The sequence below is a fragment of the Mobula hypostoma genome, chromosome 14 (assembly GCF_963921235.1).
Source record: "Mobula hypostoma chromosome 14, sMobHyp1.1, whole genome shotgun sequence".
Classification (NCBI taxonomy): domain Eukaryota; kingdom Metazoa; phylum Chordata; class Chondrichthyes; order Myliobatiformes; family Myliobatidae; genus Mobula; species Mobula hypostoma.
Genome location: NC_086110.1, coordinates 1,224,166 through 1,246,624, shown reverse-complemented (window position 1 = coordinate 1,246,624; position 22,459 = coordinate 1,224,166). Strand labels below are relative to the sequence as shown.

The following is a 22,459-nucleotide window of genomic DNA, read 5'->3' as shown; positions in this document are numbered from 1 at the left end:
AAGTTTGCTGACTATTCATTCCAACACTGGTCCTATGGTTTTGTTTATCATGCCTTCCTTGGGTCCATTCTACTCCAAGGAAACAAACCTAGTCTATCCAACCTCTCTTAATAACTGAAATATTCCATCCCAAGTGGATTCCTGGTAAATCTGCTCTGCATCCTCTTCAGTACATTCATGGCCTTCCTGTGATGTTGTGACCAGAATTGTACACGGTATATTACAGCTGTGGACAAACAAATTTTGAAAAGTTGTTCTAAGACATTTTTCCTCTTGTATTCCATACCCACTTCTGCTGTCAGCCTGTTTGCCTGATATCAAGACTTTAATGGAGTGCACATTAACCTAGTGAAACTTTAGAAGGGCTGTGGCCTTATCAACAGCTGTGTATATATTATCAATATTGATCCCATCACCCTAACTATTTCTATCCTAAACTGAATCACACACTTGCAGACTTAGCATTCCAACCCATAAGATAAGATCCGACCCAATATCTGTTTCATTCTACTGAATAATATCACCCATCTGAACCTTCCTCAGCTATGCATTTATTACATTTCACCGCTCTCTTTCCTCTGCCCCATCTATCCCCTGTAAGTTAGAGTTCACTCGAGACTTTGCTGCAAATGTTCTGTCACTCACTAGCTCCTTTTGCCATTACCCCCAAGGTCTGATCTTCATTAGATCATAAGACCATAAGATATTGGAGCAGACTTAGGCCATTTGGTCCATTGAATCTGCTTTGTCATTTTATCATGGCTGATCCAATTTCCTATCACACTCAATCTCCTACCTTCTCCCCATATCCCTTCATGCCCTGACCAGTCAAGAATATACCAAATGCTGCCTTAAGTATATATAAAGACTTGGCCTTCTCAGTTGCCTGTGACAACAAATTCACCACACTCTGGCTAAAGAAATTCCCCCTAATCTCTGTTCTAAAAGGACGTCCCTCTATTCTGAGGCTGTGTCCTCTGGTCTTAGGCCCTACCACCACAGCAAAACATCCTCTCCATGTCCACTCTATCAAGGCCTTTGACCGTTCAATAGGTTTCAATGTGGTCACCCATTTCCTTCAGAATTTTAGTGAATACAGGCCCAGAGCCATCAAATGCTCTTCATATGATAAGCCATTCAATCCTGGAATCATTTTCCTGTACCTCCTTTGAACCCTCTCCAGTTTCAGCACATCCTTTCTAAGATCAGGGACACAAAACTGCTTATGATACTCCAAAGAGAGGCCTCACCAGTGCTTTAAAAAGTCTCAACATTGCATCCTTGCCTTTATATTCTAGTCCTCTTGAAATGAATGCTAACATTGCATTTGCCTTCCTCACCACAGACTCAACCTACAAATTAACCTTAAGGGAATCCTGCACAAGCACTCCCAAACCCCTTTGCTTTGCATTTCAGCTTTTTGCATTTTCTCCCCATTTAGAAAATAATTTGCATGAACATTGAATTCTCCAACTTCTGGTAATTCCCTCCCCCTCCCTTCCCCCATCCCAGTTTCACTCTGCCCCCTCCCCCAGCTGCTTATCACCTCCCTCATGGTTCTGCCTCCTTCTACTACCCATTGTGCTTTCCCTTATTCCTTCTTCAGCATTCCTGCCTATCACCTCCCCACCCCTTTATCTTTCCCCTTACTGGTTTTTCACCCGGCACCTACCAGCCTTCTCCTTCCCACCCTCCCCTCACCTTCTTTATAGGGCCCCTGCCCTCTCCCTCTTCAGTCCTGACGAAGGGTTCCGGCCCAAAATGTTGACTGTTCGTTTCCACGAATGCTGCCCAACCTGCTGAATTCCTCCAGTGTGTTGTGAGAGTTGCTAGAAAATAATCAACCCTTTCATTTATTCTACCAAAGTGCATGACCATGCACTTCCTGACACTGTATTCCATCTGCCACTTCTTTGTGCATTCTCCTAATTTGTCTAGGTCCTTTTGTAGCCTCTCTACTTCCTCAAAACTATCTGCCCCTCTAGTTATCTTCATATTGTCTGCAAACTTTGCAACAAAGCCATCAATACCATTACCCAAATCATTGACATATAACATTAAAAAAAATGGTTCCGATACAGACCCCTGTGGAATACTACTAGTCACTGGCAGCCAACCAGAAAAGGCTTCCTTTATCACAAACTAGAGAAAGTCTGCAGATGCTGGAAATCCGAGCAGCACACACAAAATGCTGAACGAACTCAGCAGGCCAGGAAGCATTTATGGCCACTGTTTTATCCATGGTAGAGTCTTTCCATAGACTTGTATCTTGTTAAGCAGTCACATGTGGCACCTTGACAAATGCCATCTGAAAATCAAAGTACACAACATCAACCAATTCTGCTTTGTCTATCCTGCTTGTTATTTCTTCAACTAATTCCAACAGATTTGTCAGGCATTGTTTTCCCTTGAGGAAACCATGCTGACTACAGCCTATTTTATCATGTGCCTGCAAGTACCCTGAGACCTCATCCTTTACAATTGACTCCAACATCTTCCCAGCCACTGAGGTCAAGCAAACTGGCCTACAATTTCCTTTCTTCTGCCTACCTCCATTCTCAAACAGTGGAGTGGAATGACATTTGCAATTTTCCAGTCTTTCGGAACCATTGCAGAATCTAATGATTCTTGAAAGATCATTAATAATGCCTCCACATTTTCTTCAGCCACCTCTTTCAGAACCCAGGGATGTATAGCATTTGGTCCAGGTGATTTGGCTACCTGCAGACGTTTCAGTTTCCCAAGAGCCTTCTCTCTATCTTCACACACTTCATGACTCCTGATAGCTGGAACTTCCAACATACTGCTGGTGTCTTGCGCAGTGAAGACTGATGGAAATTACTTAATCCCTCTGCCAGTTCCTTGTCCCCTATTACTACCTCTCCAGCATTATTTTCCAGACATCTGATATCCACTCTCAGCTCTCTTTTATACTGTATATGTTGCAAGGATGTGGCTGGGGACGAACACAAGTGCAGGACTCAGGCGCTGAGGCAGAGTCGTGAGGCATTAGCACTACCGCGAACGGGGAACCAGTATCCAGGAGAGTCTTTACCCAGAGACAAGGGTCACATAGAGTGTCCAGGAAACGATGCAGAACTTAGAACTGACAGTTCTCAGGAATCAGGAAACGAGGTTTACTCTCACTAGAGTCAACCAACGAACTGGCAGCTCCTTGTTGTGATAACAGGGTCTTTATCCTGCATTTTCTGATGAAAAGCAGGTGTGTGTAGTTAGTGGAACCTGGGAATGACTGGAAATTCAATGAGGGGACTGAGGCCCAATTCCTGAGGTAACTAGCAAGGTGGGGGATTGCCAGAAGGGACCATGACAGTATATATCTGAAGAAACTTTTGGTATCCACTTTAATATTGTCCAGCTGACTTTTGTGTAATTCCATCTTTGTCTTCTTAGTGACTTTTTAACTGTCTTCTGTTGGTTCTTAAAAGCTTCCCAATCCTTTAACTTCCCACTAAATTTTTTCCCTGTTATGTGCCCTCTCTTTGGCATTTATGTTTGCTTTGACTTCTCTTGGTAGCCACGATTGTGTCATCTTGCATTTAGAATATTTCTTCCTCTTCGGAATGTTTATGTCCTGTGCCTTCTGAATTGCTTCCAGAAATTCCAGCCACTGCTGCTCTGTTGTCATTCCTGCCAGTTTTCTTTTCCAATCAATTCTGGCCAACTCCTCTCTCATGCCTCTGTAATTCCCTTTACCCCACTGTAATACTGATACATCTAACATTAGCTTCTCCTTCTCGAATTTCAGGGTGACTTCAATCATATTATGACCACATGCCCCTCAGGGTTCTTTTACTTATTAAGCTCTCTAATCAATCAGGCAGGAGGTAGCAAAAGGGAATAAAAGGGGCCTTTTCTGGTTGGCTGCCAGTGACTAGTGGTGTTCAGTATTGGGACCACTATTTTTCAGACTGTTTGTTAATGATTTGGACAATGAAACTGATGGCTTTGTGGCAAAGTTTGCTGATGATATGAAGATAGGTGGAGGGGTAGGTAGTGCTGAGGAAGCAATGCGATTGCAGCAGGACTTTGACAATTTGGAAGACTGGGCAAAAAAAGTGGCAGATGGAGTACAGTGTTGGGAAATCTGGAGGAGGTTCACGAGGATGATTTCTGGATTGAAGGAGTTAACATATGAGTGTCTGGCAGCTTTGGGCCTGTGCACATCGGAACTTAAAAGAATTTTTTTTAAATTAAGTGCGATCGTTGGGGGGGGGGAAATCTCCTTGAAACCTACTGAATGTTGAAAGGACTAGATAGAGTGGATGTGGAGAGGATGTTTCCTGTGGTGGGGGTGTCCAGAATTGGAGGGCATAACCTCAGAATTGAGTGACGACCTTTTAGACAGAGGTAAGGAAGAATTTTTTTTTAACCAGAGTGTAGTGAATCTGTGGAAAGCTCTGCTATAGACTGCGCTGGAGGCAAAGTCCATGGGTATACTTAACGTGGAAGTTGATTGCTTCCTGACTGGTCAGGGTATCAAAGGATATGGTGAGAAAGCAGGTTTATTGTGTTGATTGGGATCCGGGATCAACCATGATGGAATGGCAGAACAGATTTGATGGGTTGAATGGCCTAATTTTGCTCCTATGTCTTATGGTCTTCTGACGCTATCTCATGTCTTTTGAATGATTTGATTTCGTTTTTTTACCAAAAGAGCAGCACCACCCTCGGCCTTCTTGCCTGTCTGATTGATATAATGTGTATTCTTGGACATTAAGCTCCCAACTATAATCTTCCCTCAGTCATGATTCAGTGATGCCTACAATATCATACATGACAATCTGCAACTGTGCTACAAGTTCATCTATCTTGTTCCATATACTGGGCACATTCATGTGTTCACCCTTATCGACTTAGTCTGCCTCTTGCATCGCAACCTATCCTGTTGACTGCAATTTTGACCTATGAGCAGCCTCTCCTCACTACACATTGCGTCTGTTTGTAAACCAGCTGCCTCATTTTCAGCACTATCATTTGCCTTTCCTATGGTACTTCTTGCATTGAAATATATACAGCTCAGAACACTAGTCACCCCATGGTCAACCTTTTGATTCCTAATATTGTCTGAGGTCTTACCAACGTCTGCCTCCACAATCTCTCCACTAACTGTTTTGGCACTCTGGTTCCCTTTCCCCTGCAACTCCAGTTAAACCCCACCATGCAGCATTAACAAACCTTCCTGCTAGGATATTAGTCCTCTGCCAGTTCAGGTGCAAGCTATCCCTTCTATACAGGTCCCACCTTCCCTGGAAGAGAGCCCAATCATCCAAAAATGTTGCACCCTCTCTCATACACCAGGTCCTTGGCTACATATTAAACTCTATAATCTTCGTAGTTCTGGCCTCTCCACCACGTGACATGGGTAGCAGTCCTGAGATCACAACCCTGTAGATCCTGCTCTTTAACTTGGCACCTAACTCCCTGAATTCCTTATGCAAATGATGACTTCTGGCTGTTCACCCATCTACTTAATAATGCTGAAGACTCGAGCCAAGATATTCTGAACCCTGGCACCCGGGAGGCAAGAATCTCCTGTCTGTTTCCCTATCACCACAGCGTGCTTCTCCCCCATTCCCTTCTGAGTGACAGAACCAGACTCAGTGCCAGAGATTGACCACTGTGACTTTCCTCTATTAGGTCAACTCCTACCACCTCCACCTACAAGACCCAAAGTGATATACCTGTCGTTGAGGAGGATGGCCACAGGTTACTGTGCACTAGAATCGTAGCTTGGAATCCCAATTCCTTACAAAAATTCTACAATTCCCATTCTCAGTTTAATTCTTCCATGCCCTAGTCTCTACTTGTTTCTAGACCTTCCTCCAGTCCCTTATCTCTTACTTATCCCTTCTGTTCTGCTTCATTTCTGAGGTCTACCTTTGGCACACAGTGATTGCTTGACTTAAGATGTTGAACCCCAAGCTTCCCTGCCTGCGGGTTTACCACTTTCTCCTTTGGAAAATGCTTTGACAACCCAATAACTGCCTGAGCCATTTCAATACATTAAAGGGTCAGTATGAAGATAAGGAGCAGGCAGTTTGTCTGTTTTCTGGCCCTCATAGTGAAGAGGTTCCTTTAATTTTAGAGTGGTTTAGTGCAAGGAATGGATTCATGAAAGTGGGGCGTATCAAACGTTTCCATTATTTTGTATGGTTTCAGATGTATGATGCAGAACTGATAATGTGACAACTGCTTATCTCCTATCTGTAGTAACCTTGTTTTTCTCTCAGCCTGCCTGCCCGTGCTCAGTACTTTGCAACTGGCTCACAACCAGCTGTGTAAGGTGCAGGACATTGAACATCTAAAGCAGTGCCCGAGCTTGAGTGTCCTTGATCTTTCACACAACAAGCTGGATGACCCTGAAGTTATCACTGTCTTTGAGAAAATGCCGAATATAGTAAGTGTTTTTTCTGCCGATTTGCGTGAAAACTATTTTACTTAAAATGTCGGGTGTAACACAGAGCTCAAGTCTGAGCTATGCAGGCTGAAAAGATTTTATTTACCTTTTGAAAACACAATTTTACTTTTCCAAATAATTTATGAAAGTTATACAATGATGTAAATTAAATCACTGATCTCTAGTATTCACTTCTGGACTTTGGATTTGAACCTTGCCCAGACAGATATGACAAAAGACTCTTCAGAGTGTGTCTGTGGGGCTTGAACTCAGCATATCCAGAATGTGCACAGGTGAAGCCTGGGGCACACTGGCTCAAATCACAGTGAATATTGGGTGAGTTGTGAGGGGCTCAGTGACCAACTCCTGCTCCTGTTTTCTCCTGCTCTTAAAAGTGCAGCGTTCAGTGCACAGTTGACAAGAGTAGTGTGGCATCCAGTGGAGAGGAAGGAAGAAGCTTTCTTAGGGTTTAGGAAGTAACGGGCTCTAGAGGTAGTTGAAGGTATCCATGAAGGAGCTGAAGAATGGACTTGGGAGAGCTAGAAGTGGGTATGAGAATGATTAAAGAAAACCCATGACATTCTGCATATTTGCAACGAACAGAAGGATGATGAGCATGAGGGTAGAACCATTCAGGAGTAGAAGAGGGAAACATGCCTGGAGTTGGAGGAAGTAGGGAGCTCCTTAATAAATACTTTGCCTCGGTATTCATTAGTGAGAGGGACCTTCACATTTGTGGGTGCAGGGTGGTATGCTTGATCAAATTGGTGTTAAGAAAAAGGATGTGCTGGAACTTTCAGAAAAACATTAGGTTAGATAAATCCCCAATGCTGGATAGAATGTACCTCAAGTTACTGCAGGAAGCAAAGGAAGAGATTTTTGCACCTTTTTCAATTATCTTTATGACCTCACCTCATAATAGTATCAGATACTATTGGAAAAGGTTCTTAGAGATAGGATCTATAGACATTTAGAGAATCATGGTCTGATCAGGGACAGTCAGCATGGCTTTGTGAAGGGCAGATCGTGTCTAACAAGCCTGATAGAGTTCTTTGAGGAGGTGACCAGGCGTATAGATGAGGGTAGTGCAGTGGATGTGATCTATATGGATTTTAGTAACGCATTTGACAAGGTTCCACATGGTAGGCTTATTCAGAAAGTTAGAAGGCATGGAATCCAGGGAAGTTTGGCCAGGTGGATTCAGAATTGGCTTGCCTGCAGAAGGTAGAGGGTGGTGGTGGAGGGAGTACATTCAGATTGGAGGATTGTGACTAGTGGTGTCCCACAAGGATCTGTTCTGGGACCTCTACTTTTCATGATTTTTATTAACGACCTGGATGTGGGGGTAGAAGGGTGGGTTGGCAAGTTTTCAGATGACACAAAGGTTGGTGGTGTTGTAGATAGTGTAGAGGATTGTCAAAGATTGCAGAGAGACATTGATAGGGTGCGGAAGTGGGCTGAGAAGTGGCAGATGGAGTTCAACCCAGAGAAGTGTGAGGTGGTACACTTTGGAAGGACGAACTCCAAGGCAGAGTACAAAGTAAATGGCAGGATACCTGGTAGTGTGGAGGAGCAGAGGGATCTGGGGGTACATGTCCACAGATCCCTGAAAGTTGCCTCACAGGTGGATAGGGTAGTTAAGAAAGCTTATGGGGTGTTAGCTTTCATAAGTCGAGGGGTAGAGTTTAAGAGTCGCGATGTAATGATGCAGCTCTATAAAACTCTGGTTAGGCCACACTTGGAGTACTGTGTCCAGTTCTGGTCACCTCACTATAGGAAGGATGTGGAAGCATTGGAAAGGGTACAGAGGAGATTTATCAGGATGCTGCCTGGTTTAGAAAGTATGCATTATGATCAGAGATTAAGGGAGCTAGGGCTTTAATCTTTGGAGAGAAGGAGGATGAGAGGAGACATGATAAAGGTGTACAAGATAATAAGAGGAATAGATAGAGTGGACAGCCAGCGCCTCTTCCCCAGGGTACCACTGCTCAATACAAGAGGACATGGCTTTAAGGTAAGGGGTGGGAAGTTCAAGGGGGATATTAGAGGAAGGTTTTTTACTCAGAGAGTGGTTGGTGCGTGGAATGCGCTGCCTGAGTCAGTGGTGGAGGCAGATACACTAGTGAAGTTTAAGAGACTACTAGACAGGTATATGGAGGAACTTAAGGTGGGGACTTATATGGGATGCAGGGTTTGAGGGTTGGCACAACATTGTGGGTCGAAGGGCCTGTACTGTGCTGTACTATTCTATGTTCTTTTTTTATTCCTTAACTAAAGAAAGGATGCAGGAATAACCCTGGGAATTATAGACCAGTGAGTCTTACTTCAATGGTGGGCAAGTTATTGAAAAGATTCTTAGAGACAGGATTTATGAGCATTTGGGGAAGCATAGTCTAATTAGGGATAGTCATTATGGGTTTGCGAGAGGCGGGGCATGCCTCACAAACCTTACTGAATTCTTTAAAGATGTGACAAAGAACATTGAAGGTAGAACTGTGAATTTATTTTATTTATTTATATTATATTTTTATTTATTTATCAATACAGTGTAGCCTAAATCCTTCTGGCCCTTCGAGCAACACCACCCCTGCAGCCTCTCAACCCCAATTTTTATCCTCTGAGAAGGTACAGAGACTGCTTACAGAACAGTGCTCGAATTGAACGCCGAACTCCATAAAACCATAAGACATAGGAGCAGAATTATGCCATTCAGCCCATCGAGTCTGCTCCACCATTCCATCATGGCTGATCCTGGATCACACTCAACTCCATACATTTGCCTTATCACCATATCCTTTGATGTCCTGCCCGATCAAGAAAGGATCAGCTTCCGCCTTAACTATACCCACGGACTTAGCCTCCACCGCAGTCCTGTGGCAGACCATTCCACAGATTCACTACTCTCTGGCTAATAAAAAAAATTCTCCTTACCTCTGTTCTAAAAAGTCATCCCTCAATTTTGAGGCTGCGCTCTCTCATTCTGGATGCCCCCCACCATTGGAAACATCCTCTCCACATCCACCCTATTGAGTCCTTTCAATGTTCAGTGGGTTTCAGTGAGATCCCCAAGCATTCTTCTAAAGTCTGGTGAGTACAGGTCCAAAACTACCAGACGTTCCTCAGATGTTACCGCTTCTTTCCTGGAATCATCCTCGTGAGCCTCCTCTGGACTCTCTCCAATAACAACGCATGATTTCTGTGATATGGGGCCCAAAACTATTGATAATTCTCCAAGTGCAGCCTGACTAGTGTCTTATAAAGGCTCAGCATTATCTCCTTGCTTTTATATTCTATTCCCCTTCAAATAAATGGCAACATTGAGTCTGTGGTGGAAAAAAAAGGCAAATACCATCTGTAAGTTAACCTTCTAGGAGTCTTGCACGAGGACTCCAAAGTCCCTCTGCATCTCTTGTATTTGAACCTTCTTCCCATTTAGATAATAGTCCACACTATTGTTTCTTTTACCAAGATGCATTATCATACATTCTCAGCACTGCATTCCATCTGCCACTTTTTTGCCCAGTCTTCCAATTTGTCGAAGTCCTGTTGCAATCGCATTGCTTCCTCAGCACTACCTACCCCTCCACCTATGTTTGTATCATTGCAAACTTTGCCACAAAGCCATCAATTCCACTAGCCAAGTCATTGACAATCAATGTGAAAAGTAGCAGTTTCAACACTAACCCCTGAGGAACACCACTTGCCACCACTTGGCAGCCAACCAGAAGAGGCCCTCCTTTATTCCCACTCACTGCCTCCTGCCTGTCAGCCATTCCTCTATCTATGCCGGAATCTCTCCTGTAATGCCACAGGATTTTATCTTGTTAAGCAGCCTCGTGTGGCACCTTATCAAATACCTTCTGAAAATCCATGTAAACGACATCCACTGCCTCTCCTTTGTCCACCCTGCTTGTTACTTCCTCAAAGAACTCTAACAGATTTTCAGGCAAGATTTCCCTTCACAAATCATGCTGACTTTGACTTATTTTATAATTAGTTTGCAAGTACCCCAAAACCTCATCCTTAATAATAGACTCCAACACTTTCCCAACCACTGAAGTTGGAGTAACTGATCTATAATTTCTTTTCATTTGCCTTTGTCCCTTCTTAAAGAGTGGAGTGACATTTGCAATCTTCCAGTCCTCCAGGACCATGCCAGAATCAAGTGATTCTTGAAAGATCATGACCAATGCATCCAACATCTCTTCAGCAATCTCTCTCAGGATTGGGATTTAGTTATCTGATCTAGGTGACTTATCCATCCTAAGACCTTTGAGCTTGCCTAGCGCTTTTTCCTTTGTAATAGCAATGGCGCTCACTCCTGGACCTCTGGCACTCTGCTAGTGTCTACCACAATGAAGGCAGATGCAATGTACCCATTAAGTTCATCTGCCATTTCTTTGTCCCCCATTACTACCTCGCCAGCATCGTTTTCCAGTGGTCCAATGTCAACTCTCACCTCCTTTTTACTTTTTGATTAACTGGGAAAAAAAATCTTTGTATCCTGCTTTATATTATTGGCTAAGCAACGCACAGAAATGTTGGAGAAATTCAGCAGGCCAAGCAGCATCTATAGAAATAAATACAGTTGACATTTTGGGTCGAGACTTTTTGGTAGTACTGGAGAAAAAATGATAAGGAGTAAGTTTAAAAGGTGGGGGAGAGGAGAGAGAAACACAAGGTGATAGGTGATCTCTCATCCTTCCCTCCCCCCCACCCCATCCTGGTTTCACCAATCACCTTGTGTTTCTCTCTCCCCTCCCCTACCTTTTAAATCTACTCTTTTTTTTTAATCTCTCGTCCTGTAGAAGGGTCTCGGCCCGAAATGTCAACTGTAAGTTTTTCCATAGATGTTGCCTGGCCTGCTGAATTCCTCCAGCAATTGTGTGTGTTGCTTGGATTTCCAGCATCTGCAGATTTTCTCTTGTTTAAATTATTGGCTAGTTTGCCCTCATATTTCATCTTTTCCCTCCTTTTTGCTATTTTTAGTTACCTTTTGTTGAATTTTCAAAGCTTCCGAATCCAACTTCCCACTCACTTTTGCTAACTTATATGCCCTTTCCATGGCTTTTGTGCAGTCCTTATCTTCCCTTGTCAGCCATGGTTGCCTACCCCTGCCATATGAGAACTACTTCTTCTGTGGGACTTGTCTGTCCTGCAGTTTGTGAACTATTCCCAGAAATTTCAGCCATCTCTACTCTGCCATCATCCTGCCAGTATCCTCCTCCAATCCAGCTGGGCAAGCTCCTCTGTCGTGCCTCTGTAATTCCCTTTATTCCATTGTGATACAGATGCATATGAGTCGTGCTTCTCCCTTTCAAATTGCAGTGTGAAATCAATCATATTATGATCACTGTCTCCTAAGGGTTCCTTTACATTGAAGTCCCTGTTAGGATCTGGGTTATTATGCAAGGCCCAAACTAAGTCAGCCTTTCCCGAAGTAGGTTCAAGCACAAGCTTCTCTAAGAAGCCATTTGTAGGCATTTAACAAATTCCCTCTCTTGTGATCTGACAGCAATCTGATTTTCCCAATCCCCTTGCATATTGAAGTTCCCCATTACAATTGTGCCATTACCCTTATTACATGCCTTTTCCAGCTCCCTCTGCAATCTCAATACCCCACATCTTGGCTACTATTTGGAGGCCTATATATGATTCCCATAATGTTTTTTTCACCCTTGTAATTTCTTAACTCCGCCTACATTGATTCAATGTTCTCTGACCCTATGTCATCTCTTTCTAAATATGTAATTCTATCCCTTATCAACAGAGCCACATCACAACCTCTGCCTTCCTGCCGGAGCATTCTGAGCTGTGCTAGCATTACGCTAACCACTATGCTATTGTGGTATGAATGTGGTGTGTTTCTGGATTTTAGTAAGGGCTTGGTAAGGTTCTTCATGAGAGGCTGATTCAGAAAGTCAGGGGGCATGAATCCTGGGAAACTTGGCTGTGTTACTAGAGAATTGACTTAACCGGAGAAGGCTGGTTACAGATACAGTATTTTGCTGTGTGGTTGGCGACCAATGGTTTTCCACAGGGACTTCTGCCTTTTGTGATTTTTTTAAAAAATGAATTGAATGAGGAAGTGGAAGGGCAGATTAGTAATTTTGCAGGTGACCTGAAGATTGGTGGAGTTGTGGATAGTGTAGAAGTTTGTTGTGGGTTACAATGGACATTAGTAGGATGCATAGTGGCTGATGGAGTTAAACCTAGAAAAATTAAACGATTCACTTTGGATGGTCAAATTTTGAAGGCAGAATACAGGTAAATGGTAGAATTCTTAGAAGTGTGAAGGAACCGTAGGATCTTGGAGGCCAAGTCCACACTGTAGATCTCTCAAGTTTGCTGCATTGTTTGATAGGATTGTTAAGAAGGGTATGGTGTGTTGGCATTCATTAGTTGCGTGATTGAGTTCAAGAGCCAAGAAGTAATGTTGCACCTCGATAAAAACTTGGTTAGACCACACTTGGAATATTATGCTTGCCTCATTACAGGATGGGTGTGGAAGGTTTAGAAAGGGTGCAGAGTTGATTTATCCAGAGTTGTCCTGGATTATAGAGCATGTCTTATGAAGATAGGTTGAGCGAGCTAGGAGTGAAGGTGGATGAGAGGTGACTTGATAGAGGTGTACAAGGAGATAAAAGGCGTAGTTCGAGTGGATGGCCGAAGATTTTTTCTTAGGGTGGAAATGATAACATGAAAGGACATAATTTTAAGATGATTGGACGTAGGTATTGGGGAATGTCCGAGTTAAGTTTTTTTTACACAGCGAATAATGAGTGCATGTGGGTGGGCTGCCAGGTGGTGATAGTGGCAAGTAGATTAGGGGCATTTAATAAACACTTTGGCACAAGGATAATTGATAAGTGGTGTGCTACGTAGGAGGGAATGGTTAGATTAATCTTAGGTTTTGTTAAAAGGTCACTGCAACATTGTGGGCTGAAAGGGCCACACTTCTGTAAAGTTCAACACACACACACAGACACACAGACACACACACACACACACACACACACACACACACACACACACACAGACACACACACACACAGACACAGAGACACACACACACTAAGAGACACAGAGACACAGACACACAGATGGACACACACAGACAGACAGACACAGAGAGACACACACACACACACACACACACACACACACACACACACACACACACACACACACACACATATCTCCCTGGAGGAACTCAGCAGGCCAGGCAGCATCTATGGAAAAGAGTACAGTCGATGTTTTGGGCCAAGACCAGTCGGCAGGATGGGAGGTAAAAAAGCTGAGGTGTAGATTTTAAAGGTAGGGGAAGGGAGAGAGAAACACAAGGTATTAGGTGAAACCTGAAGGGGGAAGAGATGAAGTAAAGAGCTGGGAAGTGGATTGGTGAAAGAGATACAGGGCTGGAGAAGGGGGGAGTCTGATAGAAAAGGACAGAGGCCATGGAAGAAAGGAAAGGGGGGAAGAGTACCAGAGGGAGGTGATAGATGAGCAAGGAGATAAGGTGAGAGAGGGGAAAGGGGATGGAGAATGGTGAAGGGTGGGACATTAGTGGAAGTTAGAGAAGTCAATGTTCATGCCATCAGGTCGGAGGCTACTCAGACGGAATATTAGGTGTTGTTCCTCCAACAAAGTCAGCAAGACATGTTCCCAGAAAGGATACATGTTGGTGGTAGCAGGACTGGGTGAGTATGTGGTCAAAGAATCGATAGGCTGCAGAGATCACCGAGGCAGAGCAATGAGAGAGGGTTTCACTGAACTCCCGTTGAAGGGACGATTTAAACTTCTTCAGACAGGCATCGCTGGACGGGACTTCACAGTGCAGTAATCCAATCACAAACAAAAGAAAACCCTCAGATGCCGGAAATTGAAGGAACACACACAAAATGCTGAAGGATCTCAGCTCGCCAGGCAGCATTTGTGGACAAGCCTCCAACCTGATGGCTTTTTTTTTTCTCCAGTCCTGCTGAAGAGTCTCAGCCTGAAACGTTGACTGAACTGTTTTCCATAGATGCTGCCTGGCCTGCTGAGTTCCTCCACCATTTTGTGTGTGTTGCTTGGATTTCCAGCATCTGCAGACTTTTCTCTTGTTTGTGCTATAACGTTCGATGTTCAAGTTCGATAAGAGTTTGTGGAGGAGAGGAGGACGTTATCTGTATTCAATATTTCACATGTAGAAGTCAAAGAGAGACTAGTGGTGGAAAAAAGTATGAGTGTGACTAGGTAGCGTTAGCAACATAAAAGACAATGACTTGGTAAAAGGAAGCTTGAACTCACCAGCATTGTGCAGAGTGGCGGAAATGATAGAAGGCTTGCTGTGAAATGGGCACTGACTTGCTTTCCAGCTATTGCTAATGCCGGCATTCATTGTTTTCACTGTACTGCACAGCATATGTGCTGCTAGATTTCTTATGTACAGTACAGTCTGTTTTCCACTTCTTTTAATACAGCGTGTTTTGAACCTGATGGGAAATGAAGTCACAAAAAAAATCCCAAACTACAGGAAGATGTTGACTGTGCGCCTGAAGCAGCTAACATACCTGGATGACCGTCCAGTTTTTCCAAAAGACAGGTAGGTAATTGGGCAGCACTTGCGTTGGTTAAAGTCACACCTGTTACTGTAACTTATTTTGCGTTACAAGTATTGTTCCTTGGATAGACTGGCATGGAGTCCCTTGCTCTAGAATTACACTGGGAAACTGGTAAGTCTAAATGCATAAAGCACTAATGTGTTATTTCACATGAAACTGTATTGCATAGTCTGGCACTGAATTGCCATATGCATTTCAGTCTGCTATTTTCATCTAGGGGAATCCTCTACCCACCTGACACAGATGTATACAGTAGTATCAGATGACTTACAATACATGCCTGGATGACACACTCTGTGGTTTTGGTGGTGTACAATATGTGGGAGTCAGTAGGCTAATTGAAACACGCAAACATTTAAAGCTCCTGGGAAACACATATCTTAAAGTGAATCTCCCTATGCACAACCCAGGCCAATATTGGGAACATGAACACGAGGAAATCTGCAGATGCTGGAATTTCAAACAACACACACAAAAAAAGCTGGTGAACGCAGCAGGCCAGGCAGCATCTATAGGAAGAGGTACAGTCGACGTTTCGGGCCGAGACCCTTCGCCAAGACTAACTGAAAGAAGAGGTAGTAAGACATTTGAAAGTGGGAGGGGGAGGGGGAGATCTGAAATGATAGGAGAAGATAGGAGGGGGAGGGATGGAGCCAAGAGCTGGACAGGTGATTGGCAAAAGGGATATGAGAGGATCATGAGATGGGAGGATTAGGGAGAAAGAAAAGGGGGGGGAGCCCAGGGGATGGGCAAGGGGTATAGTGAAAGGGACAGAGGGAGAAAAAGGAGAGAGAGAAAAAAATATTAATAATAATAACAAATGAATAAATAACGCATGGGGTACGAAGGGGAGGTGGGGCATCAATGGAAGTTAGAGAAGTCAATGTTTTATCCCCCCTTGTCCTGGACACTGTTTTATCTCCCCTTGTTCAGTTCCTTCCGACCTATGTTCATGACACTTCTTACGCTCTGAATTTTTTCGATGATTTTAAGTTCCCTGGCCCCCACCGCTTTATTTTCACCGTGGATGTCCAGTCCCTACGTACTTCCATCCCTCACCAGGAAGGTCTCAAAGCTCTCCGCTTCTTTTTGGATTCCAGACCTAACCAGTTTCCCTCTACCACTACTCTGCTCCGTCTAGCGGAATTAGTCCTTACTCTTAATAATTTCTCCTTTGGCTCCTCCCACTTCCTCCAAACTAAAGGTGTAGCCATGGGCACCCGTGTGAGTCCCAGTTATGCCTGCCTTTTTGTTGGCTTTGTGGAACAATCCATGTTCCAAGCCTATACTGGTATCTGACCCCCACTTTTCCTTCGCTACATCGACGACTGCATTGGCGCTGCTTCCTGCACGCTTGCTGAGCTCGTTGACTTCATTAACTTTGCCTCCAACTTTCACCCTGTCCTCAAGTTTACCAGGTCCATTTCTGACACCTCCCTCCCCTTTCTTGATCTTTCTGTCTCTATCTCTGGAGACAGCTTATCTGCTGATGTCTATTATAAGCCTACAGACTCTCACAGCTACCTGGACTATTCCTCTTCTCATCCTGTCTCTTGCAAAAATGCCATCCCCTTCTCGCAATTCCTCCGTCTCTGCTGCATCTGCTCTCAGGATGAGGCTTTTCATTCCAGGACAAAGGAGATGTCCTCCATTTTTAAAGAAAGGGGCTTCCCTTCCTCCACCATCAACTCTGCTCTCAAACGCATCTCTCCCATTTCATGCACATCTGCTCTCACCCCATCCTCACGCCACCCCACTAGGGATAGGGTTCCCCTGGTCCTCACCTACCACCCCACCAACCTCTGGGTCCAACATATAATTCTCCGTAATTTCCGCCACCTCCAACAGGATCCCACCACTAAGCCATCTTTCCCTCCTCCCCACTCTGCTTTCCACAGGAATCGCTCCCTATGCAACTCCCTTGTCCAGTCGTCCCCCCCCCATTCCTCCCCACTCATCTCCCTCCTGGCACTTATCCTTGAAAGCGGAACAAGTGCTACACCTGCCCTTACACTTCCTCCCTTACCACCATTCAGGGCCCCAGACAGTCCTTCCAGGTGAGGCGACACTTCACCTGTGAGTCGGCTGGGGTGATATACTGCGTCCGGTGCTCCCGATGTGGCCTTCTATATATTGGCGAGACCCGACGCAGACTGGGAGATCATTTCGCTGAACACCTATGCTCTGTCCACCAGAGAAAGCAGGATCTCCCAGTGGCCACACATTTTAATTCCACATCCCACTCCCATTCTGACATGTCCATCCACGGCCTCCTCTACTGTCAAGATGAAGCCACACTCAGGTTGGAGGAAGAACACCTTATATTCCGTCTGGGTAGCCTCCAACCTGATGGCATGAACATTGACTTCTCTAACTTCCGCTAATGCCCCACCTCCCCCTCGTACCCCATCTGTTACTTATTTATTTATTATTATTAATTTCTGTCTCTGTCTCTCTCTCTCTCTCTCTCTCTCTCTGTCCCTCTCTCTCCTTTTTCTCCCTCTGTCCCTCTCACTATACTCCTTGCCCATCCTCTGGGCTTCCTTCCCCACCACCCCCCCGCTTTCCTTCTCCATGGGCCTCCTGTCCCATGATCCTCTCATATCCCTTTTGCCAATCACCTGTCCAGCTCTTGGCTCCATCCCTCCCCCGCCTGTCTTCTCCTATCATTTTGGATCTCCCCCTCCCCCTCCCCCTTTCAAATCTTTTACTAGCTCTTCTTTCAGTTAGTCCTGACGAAGGGTCTTGGCCCAAAACATCGACTGTACCTCTTCCTATGGAAACACTCACAACACGCTGGAGGAACTCAGCAGGTCGGGCAGCATCCGTGGAAACGATGAGTCGATGTTTCGGGCCGGAACCCTTCGTCAGGACTGTAGAGGGAAGGGGCAGAGGCCCTATAAAGAAGGTGTGGGGAGGGTGGGAAGGAGAAGGCTGGTAGGTTCCAGGTGAAAAACCAGTAAGGGAAGATCAAGGGGTGGGGGAGGGGAGTCAGGGAGGTGATAGGCAGGAAAGGTGAAGAAAGAATAGGGGAAAACACAATGGGTAGTAGAAGGAGGCGGAACCTGACTCTCATAACTACCTCAACTATACCTCTTCCCACCCCGCCACATGCAAAAATGCCATTCCCTATTCCCAGTTCCTCCGTCTCCGCCGCATCTGCTCCGAGGATGAGGCTTTCCGTTCCAGGACATCTCAAATGTCCTCTTTCTTTAAGGATCGTGGTTTCCCTTCTGCTGTCATCAATGATGCCCTCACCCGCATCTCCTCCATTTCTCTCACCCCATCCTCTCGCCACCACAACAGGGACAGAGTTCCCCTTGTCCTCACCTACCACCCCACCCGCCTCCGGATCCAGCACATTATCCTCCGCAACTTCCGCCACCTTCAACAGGACCCCACCACTAAGCAGATCTTTCCCTCGCCACCCCTCTCTGTTTTCCACAGGGATCGGTCCCTCCGCGACTCCCTGGTCCACACGTCCCTCCCCACGGATCTCCCACCCGGCACTTATCCCTGTAAGCACAAGTGCTACACCTGTCCCTACACCTCCTCTCTTGCCACTGTTCAGGGCCCCAAACAGTCCTTCCAAGTGAGGCACACTTCACTTCTGAGTCTGTTGGGGTCATCTATTGCATCCGGTGCTCCCGGTGCGGCCTCCTCTACATCGGTGAAACCCGACGCAGATTGGGGGACCGCTTCGCCGAGCACCTCCGCTCCGTCCGCCACAACAGACAGGATCTCCCGGTAGCCATCCATTTCAACTCTGCTTCACATTCCCATTCAGATATGTCCATACATGGCCTCCTCTACTGCCATGATGAAGCTAAACTCAGGTTGGAGGAGCAACACCTCATATACCGTCTAGGTAGTCTCCAGCCCCTTGGTATGAACATAGAATTCTCCAACTTCTGGTAATTCCCTCCCCCTATCCCTATGTAACTCTGCCCCCTCCCCCAGCTGCCTATCACCTTCCTCATGGTTCCACCTCCTTCTACTACCCATTGTGTTTTCCCTATTCCTTCTTCACCTTTCCTGCCTATCACCACCCCCACCCCTTTATCTTTCCCCTTCCTGGTTTTTCACCTGGAACCTACCAACCTTCTCCTTCCCACCCTCCCCCCACCTTCTTTATAGGGCCTCTGCCCCTTTCCTCTTCAGTCCTGACGAAGGGTTCCGGCCCGAAACGTTGTCTGATTGTTTCCACGGATGCTGCCCGACCTGCTGAGTTCCTCCAGCGTGTTGTCAGTGTTGCTTTGACCCCAGCATCTGCAGATTATTTTGTGTTTACTCTTCCTATAGATGCTGCCTGGCCTGCTGTGTTCACCAGCATTCTTTATGTGTGTTGTTGGGAACATGACACAGATACTTCTCTGGGAACGTAAGTCATGTACATTAATTACCTTACCTGGTTCTCTTTTCAATGACCAAAACCTCATAACCTTCACATGACCTCTCCCAACCCTCAAGATAAATAGTCATTTCATCTTGTAAGTCATTCTCAAAGTTTTTCTGGCATTTCCCTTCGAAGTAGTTGGTAGATAAAATAGTTGGTAGACATCTGAATAAAACACATGCATTGGGCCAGAGGGCCTTGTTCCAGGCAGCTTAACTCGTGACTCTAAAATTGAGTGACCTAAATGAATAGGTTAGTTTCATATCCTATCCTACACTCGTAGTTTGTACATATATGTACCCCATCTCCTTGCAGTGCTTTTTTTCTTTCACATCCCCTCTGACCAAAAAAATGAGCAAACTCCCTCTGCTATCAGAATGAAAAACAGTGAATTAATTAATGTGCCATGGTTGATTTTATTAATGGTGCAAAAACAGCAAGGTGATTTAAATTTTAGCTCACTGCCTGCCCTATTTTAAAATAAAAAGGCCAGGTAATCATTCTGAATCAAGATGAGCCAAGTTGTGGAGTCCATTGAGATTGTGGCTCATGTCTTAGTTGCTTTTTAAGTTCACAGGGATTGTTTAGTGGGCAGGGAAGGGAGTTGAAAGTAAAAATTTATTATCAGAGTACATGTATGTCACCACATACAACCCTGAGATACTTTTTCTGCAGGCATACTTAGCAAATCTATCTATAGAACAGTAACTGTAAAAAACCGTGAAAATGCAGATATAAATTAATAGCAATAAATAAATATAATAGGAGACCATGGATTTGCGCCTTGGAAGGTTTCCAGGGCGCAGGCCTGGGCAAGGGTATATGGAAGACTGGCAGTTGACCATGCTGCAAGTCTCCCCTCTCCACGTCACCGATGTTGTCCAAGGGAAGGGCACTGGGACCCATACAGCTTGGCACCGGTGTCGTCGCAGAACAATGTGTGGTTAAGTGCCTTGCTCAAGGACACAACACGCTGCCTCAGCTGAGGCTCGAACTAGCGACCTTCAGATCACTAGACCGACGCCTTAACCACTTGGCCACACAATAAATAATGAGTATGAAATTAAAATATAACAGTCCTTAAGTGAGTATAGCTATCCCCTTTTGCCGAAGAACCTGATGTCTGAGGGGTAGTAAATGTTCTCGAACCTGGTGGTGCGAATCCTGAGGCATCTGTACCTTCTACCCGATCGCAGCAGCGAGAAAAGAGCATTGCCTGTGTGGTGAGGAATTTTGATGATGGATGCTGCTTTTCTACGGCAACATTTCCTACAGACATGGTGAATGGTTGGGAGGGTTTTACTCGTGATGTACTGGGCTGAATTCATTACCTTATCTTCCACTCAAAGGTATTGGTGTTCCCATACCAGACTGTAATACAACCAGTCTGCACACTTTCCACCACACATCTATAGAAGTTTGCCTAAGGTTTTGATGACATGCTGAATCTCCGCAGACTCCTGAGGAAGTAGAGGCACTGTTGTGCTTTCTTGGCAATAATATTTATATGATGGGTCCTGGACACGTGCTCTGAGATAGTGACCCTAGGAATTGAAAGTTACTGACCCTCTCCACCTCTGATCCTCTGACGATTACTGGCTTCCCTCTCCTGAAGTCTACAATCTGTTCCTTGGTCTTATTTACGTTGCATGAGAGGTTGAGGTTATTACACCACTCAGCCAAGTTTTCGATCTCCCTCCTACACGCTGATTCATCACCCCCTTCGATACAGCTCACAACAGTGGTGGCATCAACAAACTTGTATATGATGTTGGAGCTGACTTAACCACACAGTCATAGGTGTAAAGCAAGTACAGCATATGCCTGCTGTGCTCCAGTGCTGATGAGATTGTGGAGGAGATGTTTTTGCCAATCTGAACTGACTGGGGTCTACAAGTGAGGAAATCCAGGATCCAATTGCACAAGGGGATATTGAGGCCCAGGTCTTGGAGTTTACTGATTAGTTTTGAGGGAATAATGGTGTTCAATGCTGAGCTGTAATCAATAAGGAGCATCCTGATGTATGCATCTTTGCTGTCCAGATGTTCCGGAGTTGTGTGAAGAGCTAACGAGATAGCATCTGCTGTAGACCTGTTGCTTCACTAGGTGAATTGGAGCAGATCCAAGTCACAGTTCAGACAGGAGCTGATGTGCTTCCACACCAGCCTCTTAAAACTGTGAATATAAGTAAGTGCCTCCAGGCAAAAGTAATTTAAACAAGTTATCATGCTCTTTTTGGGCACCAGTACAACTGAAGTCTGCTTGCAGCAGGTGGGTACCACACACTGCCGGAGGGAGAGGAGAATTTATCTGTGTATACAGCAGCCAGTTGGTCAGCACAGGTCTTCAGTACTCGACCAGTTAGAGGTCCGGTTAGGGTTCAGGGACATTAACTTGGAGGAGTCAGAGATCAGGTGTCTGCTGATATGGATTGATGACAAAGGACGTCCAGAGTCCAGGCCTCCACTCTGCCCAGGTGATGAAGGACATCCGTTGATGTCTGGCGGTCCCAGATTGAGCAGGAGGCATGAGGATACATGAGTTCTGTCATTGGCTACTCCAGGGTCAATACTGAAGATTCAAGCCCAAAGGTTGATTGGAAATCTAAGCCCGATGACCAAAGCCTGGAGTTGGAGGACTGTCCATGTTCGTGGATGGATGGAGGAAAGTAGCTTGTTTTTCTGTTGTTGTTTTGTTGGTTGTGGTGTTTTTTTATGTTCTGTGTTGTACTGCTGAGCATTGTGCAGCTGTTGTATTGGCATCAATATATGTGCCATTATTCATCAAAGTTGCTACGAGGTCCTGACGAAGGGTCTCGGCCCAAAACGTCGACTGTACCTCTTCCTATAGATGCTGCCTGGCCTGCTGCGTTCACCAGCAACTTTGATGTGTGTTACTTGTATTTCCAGCATCTGCAGAAATCCTCGTGTTTGTATCTGCCATTATTTGCGGGCTGTTCCCACTCAAACCTAGGTGTGTTGATTATTTTTTGTAAATGACACATTTCACTCTGTTTCTTTTTTTTTAATTTTATTT

General features: G+C 45.1%; 1 protein-coding gene across 2 annotated transcripts in view; it reads left to right on the top strand.

Annotated features, from left to right (window-relative positions):
• The window catches only part of dnaaf1 (dynein axonemal assembly factor 1), a 169,074-nt gene that overhangs the window by 99,958 nt on the left and 46,657 nt on the right, over positions 1 to 22,459 (top strand). For both annotated transcript variants that reach the window (XM_063066575.1, XM_063066577.1), the window contains exons 10-11: positions 6,255 to 6,421; positions 14,887 to 15,008. In XM_063066575.1, the coding sequence (XP_062922645.1) occupies positions 6,255 to 6,421; positions 14,887 to 15,008 (289 nt within the window). The remainder of the gene's footprint in view (positions 1 to 6,254; positions 6,422 to 14,886; positions 15,009 to 22,459) is intronic.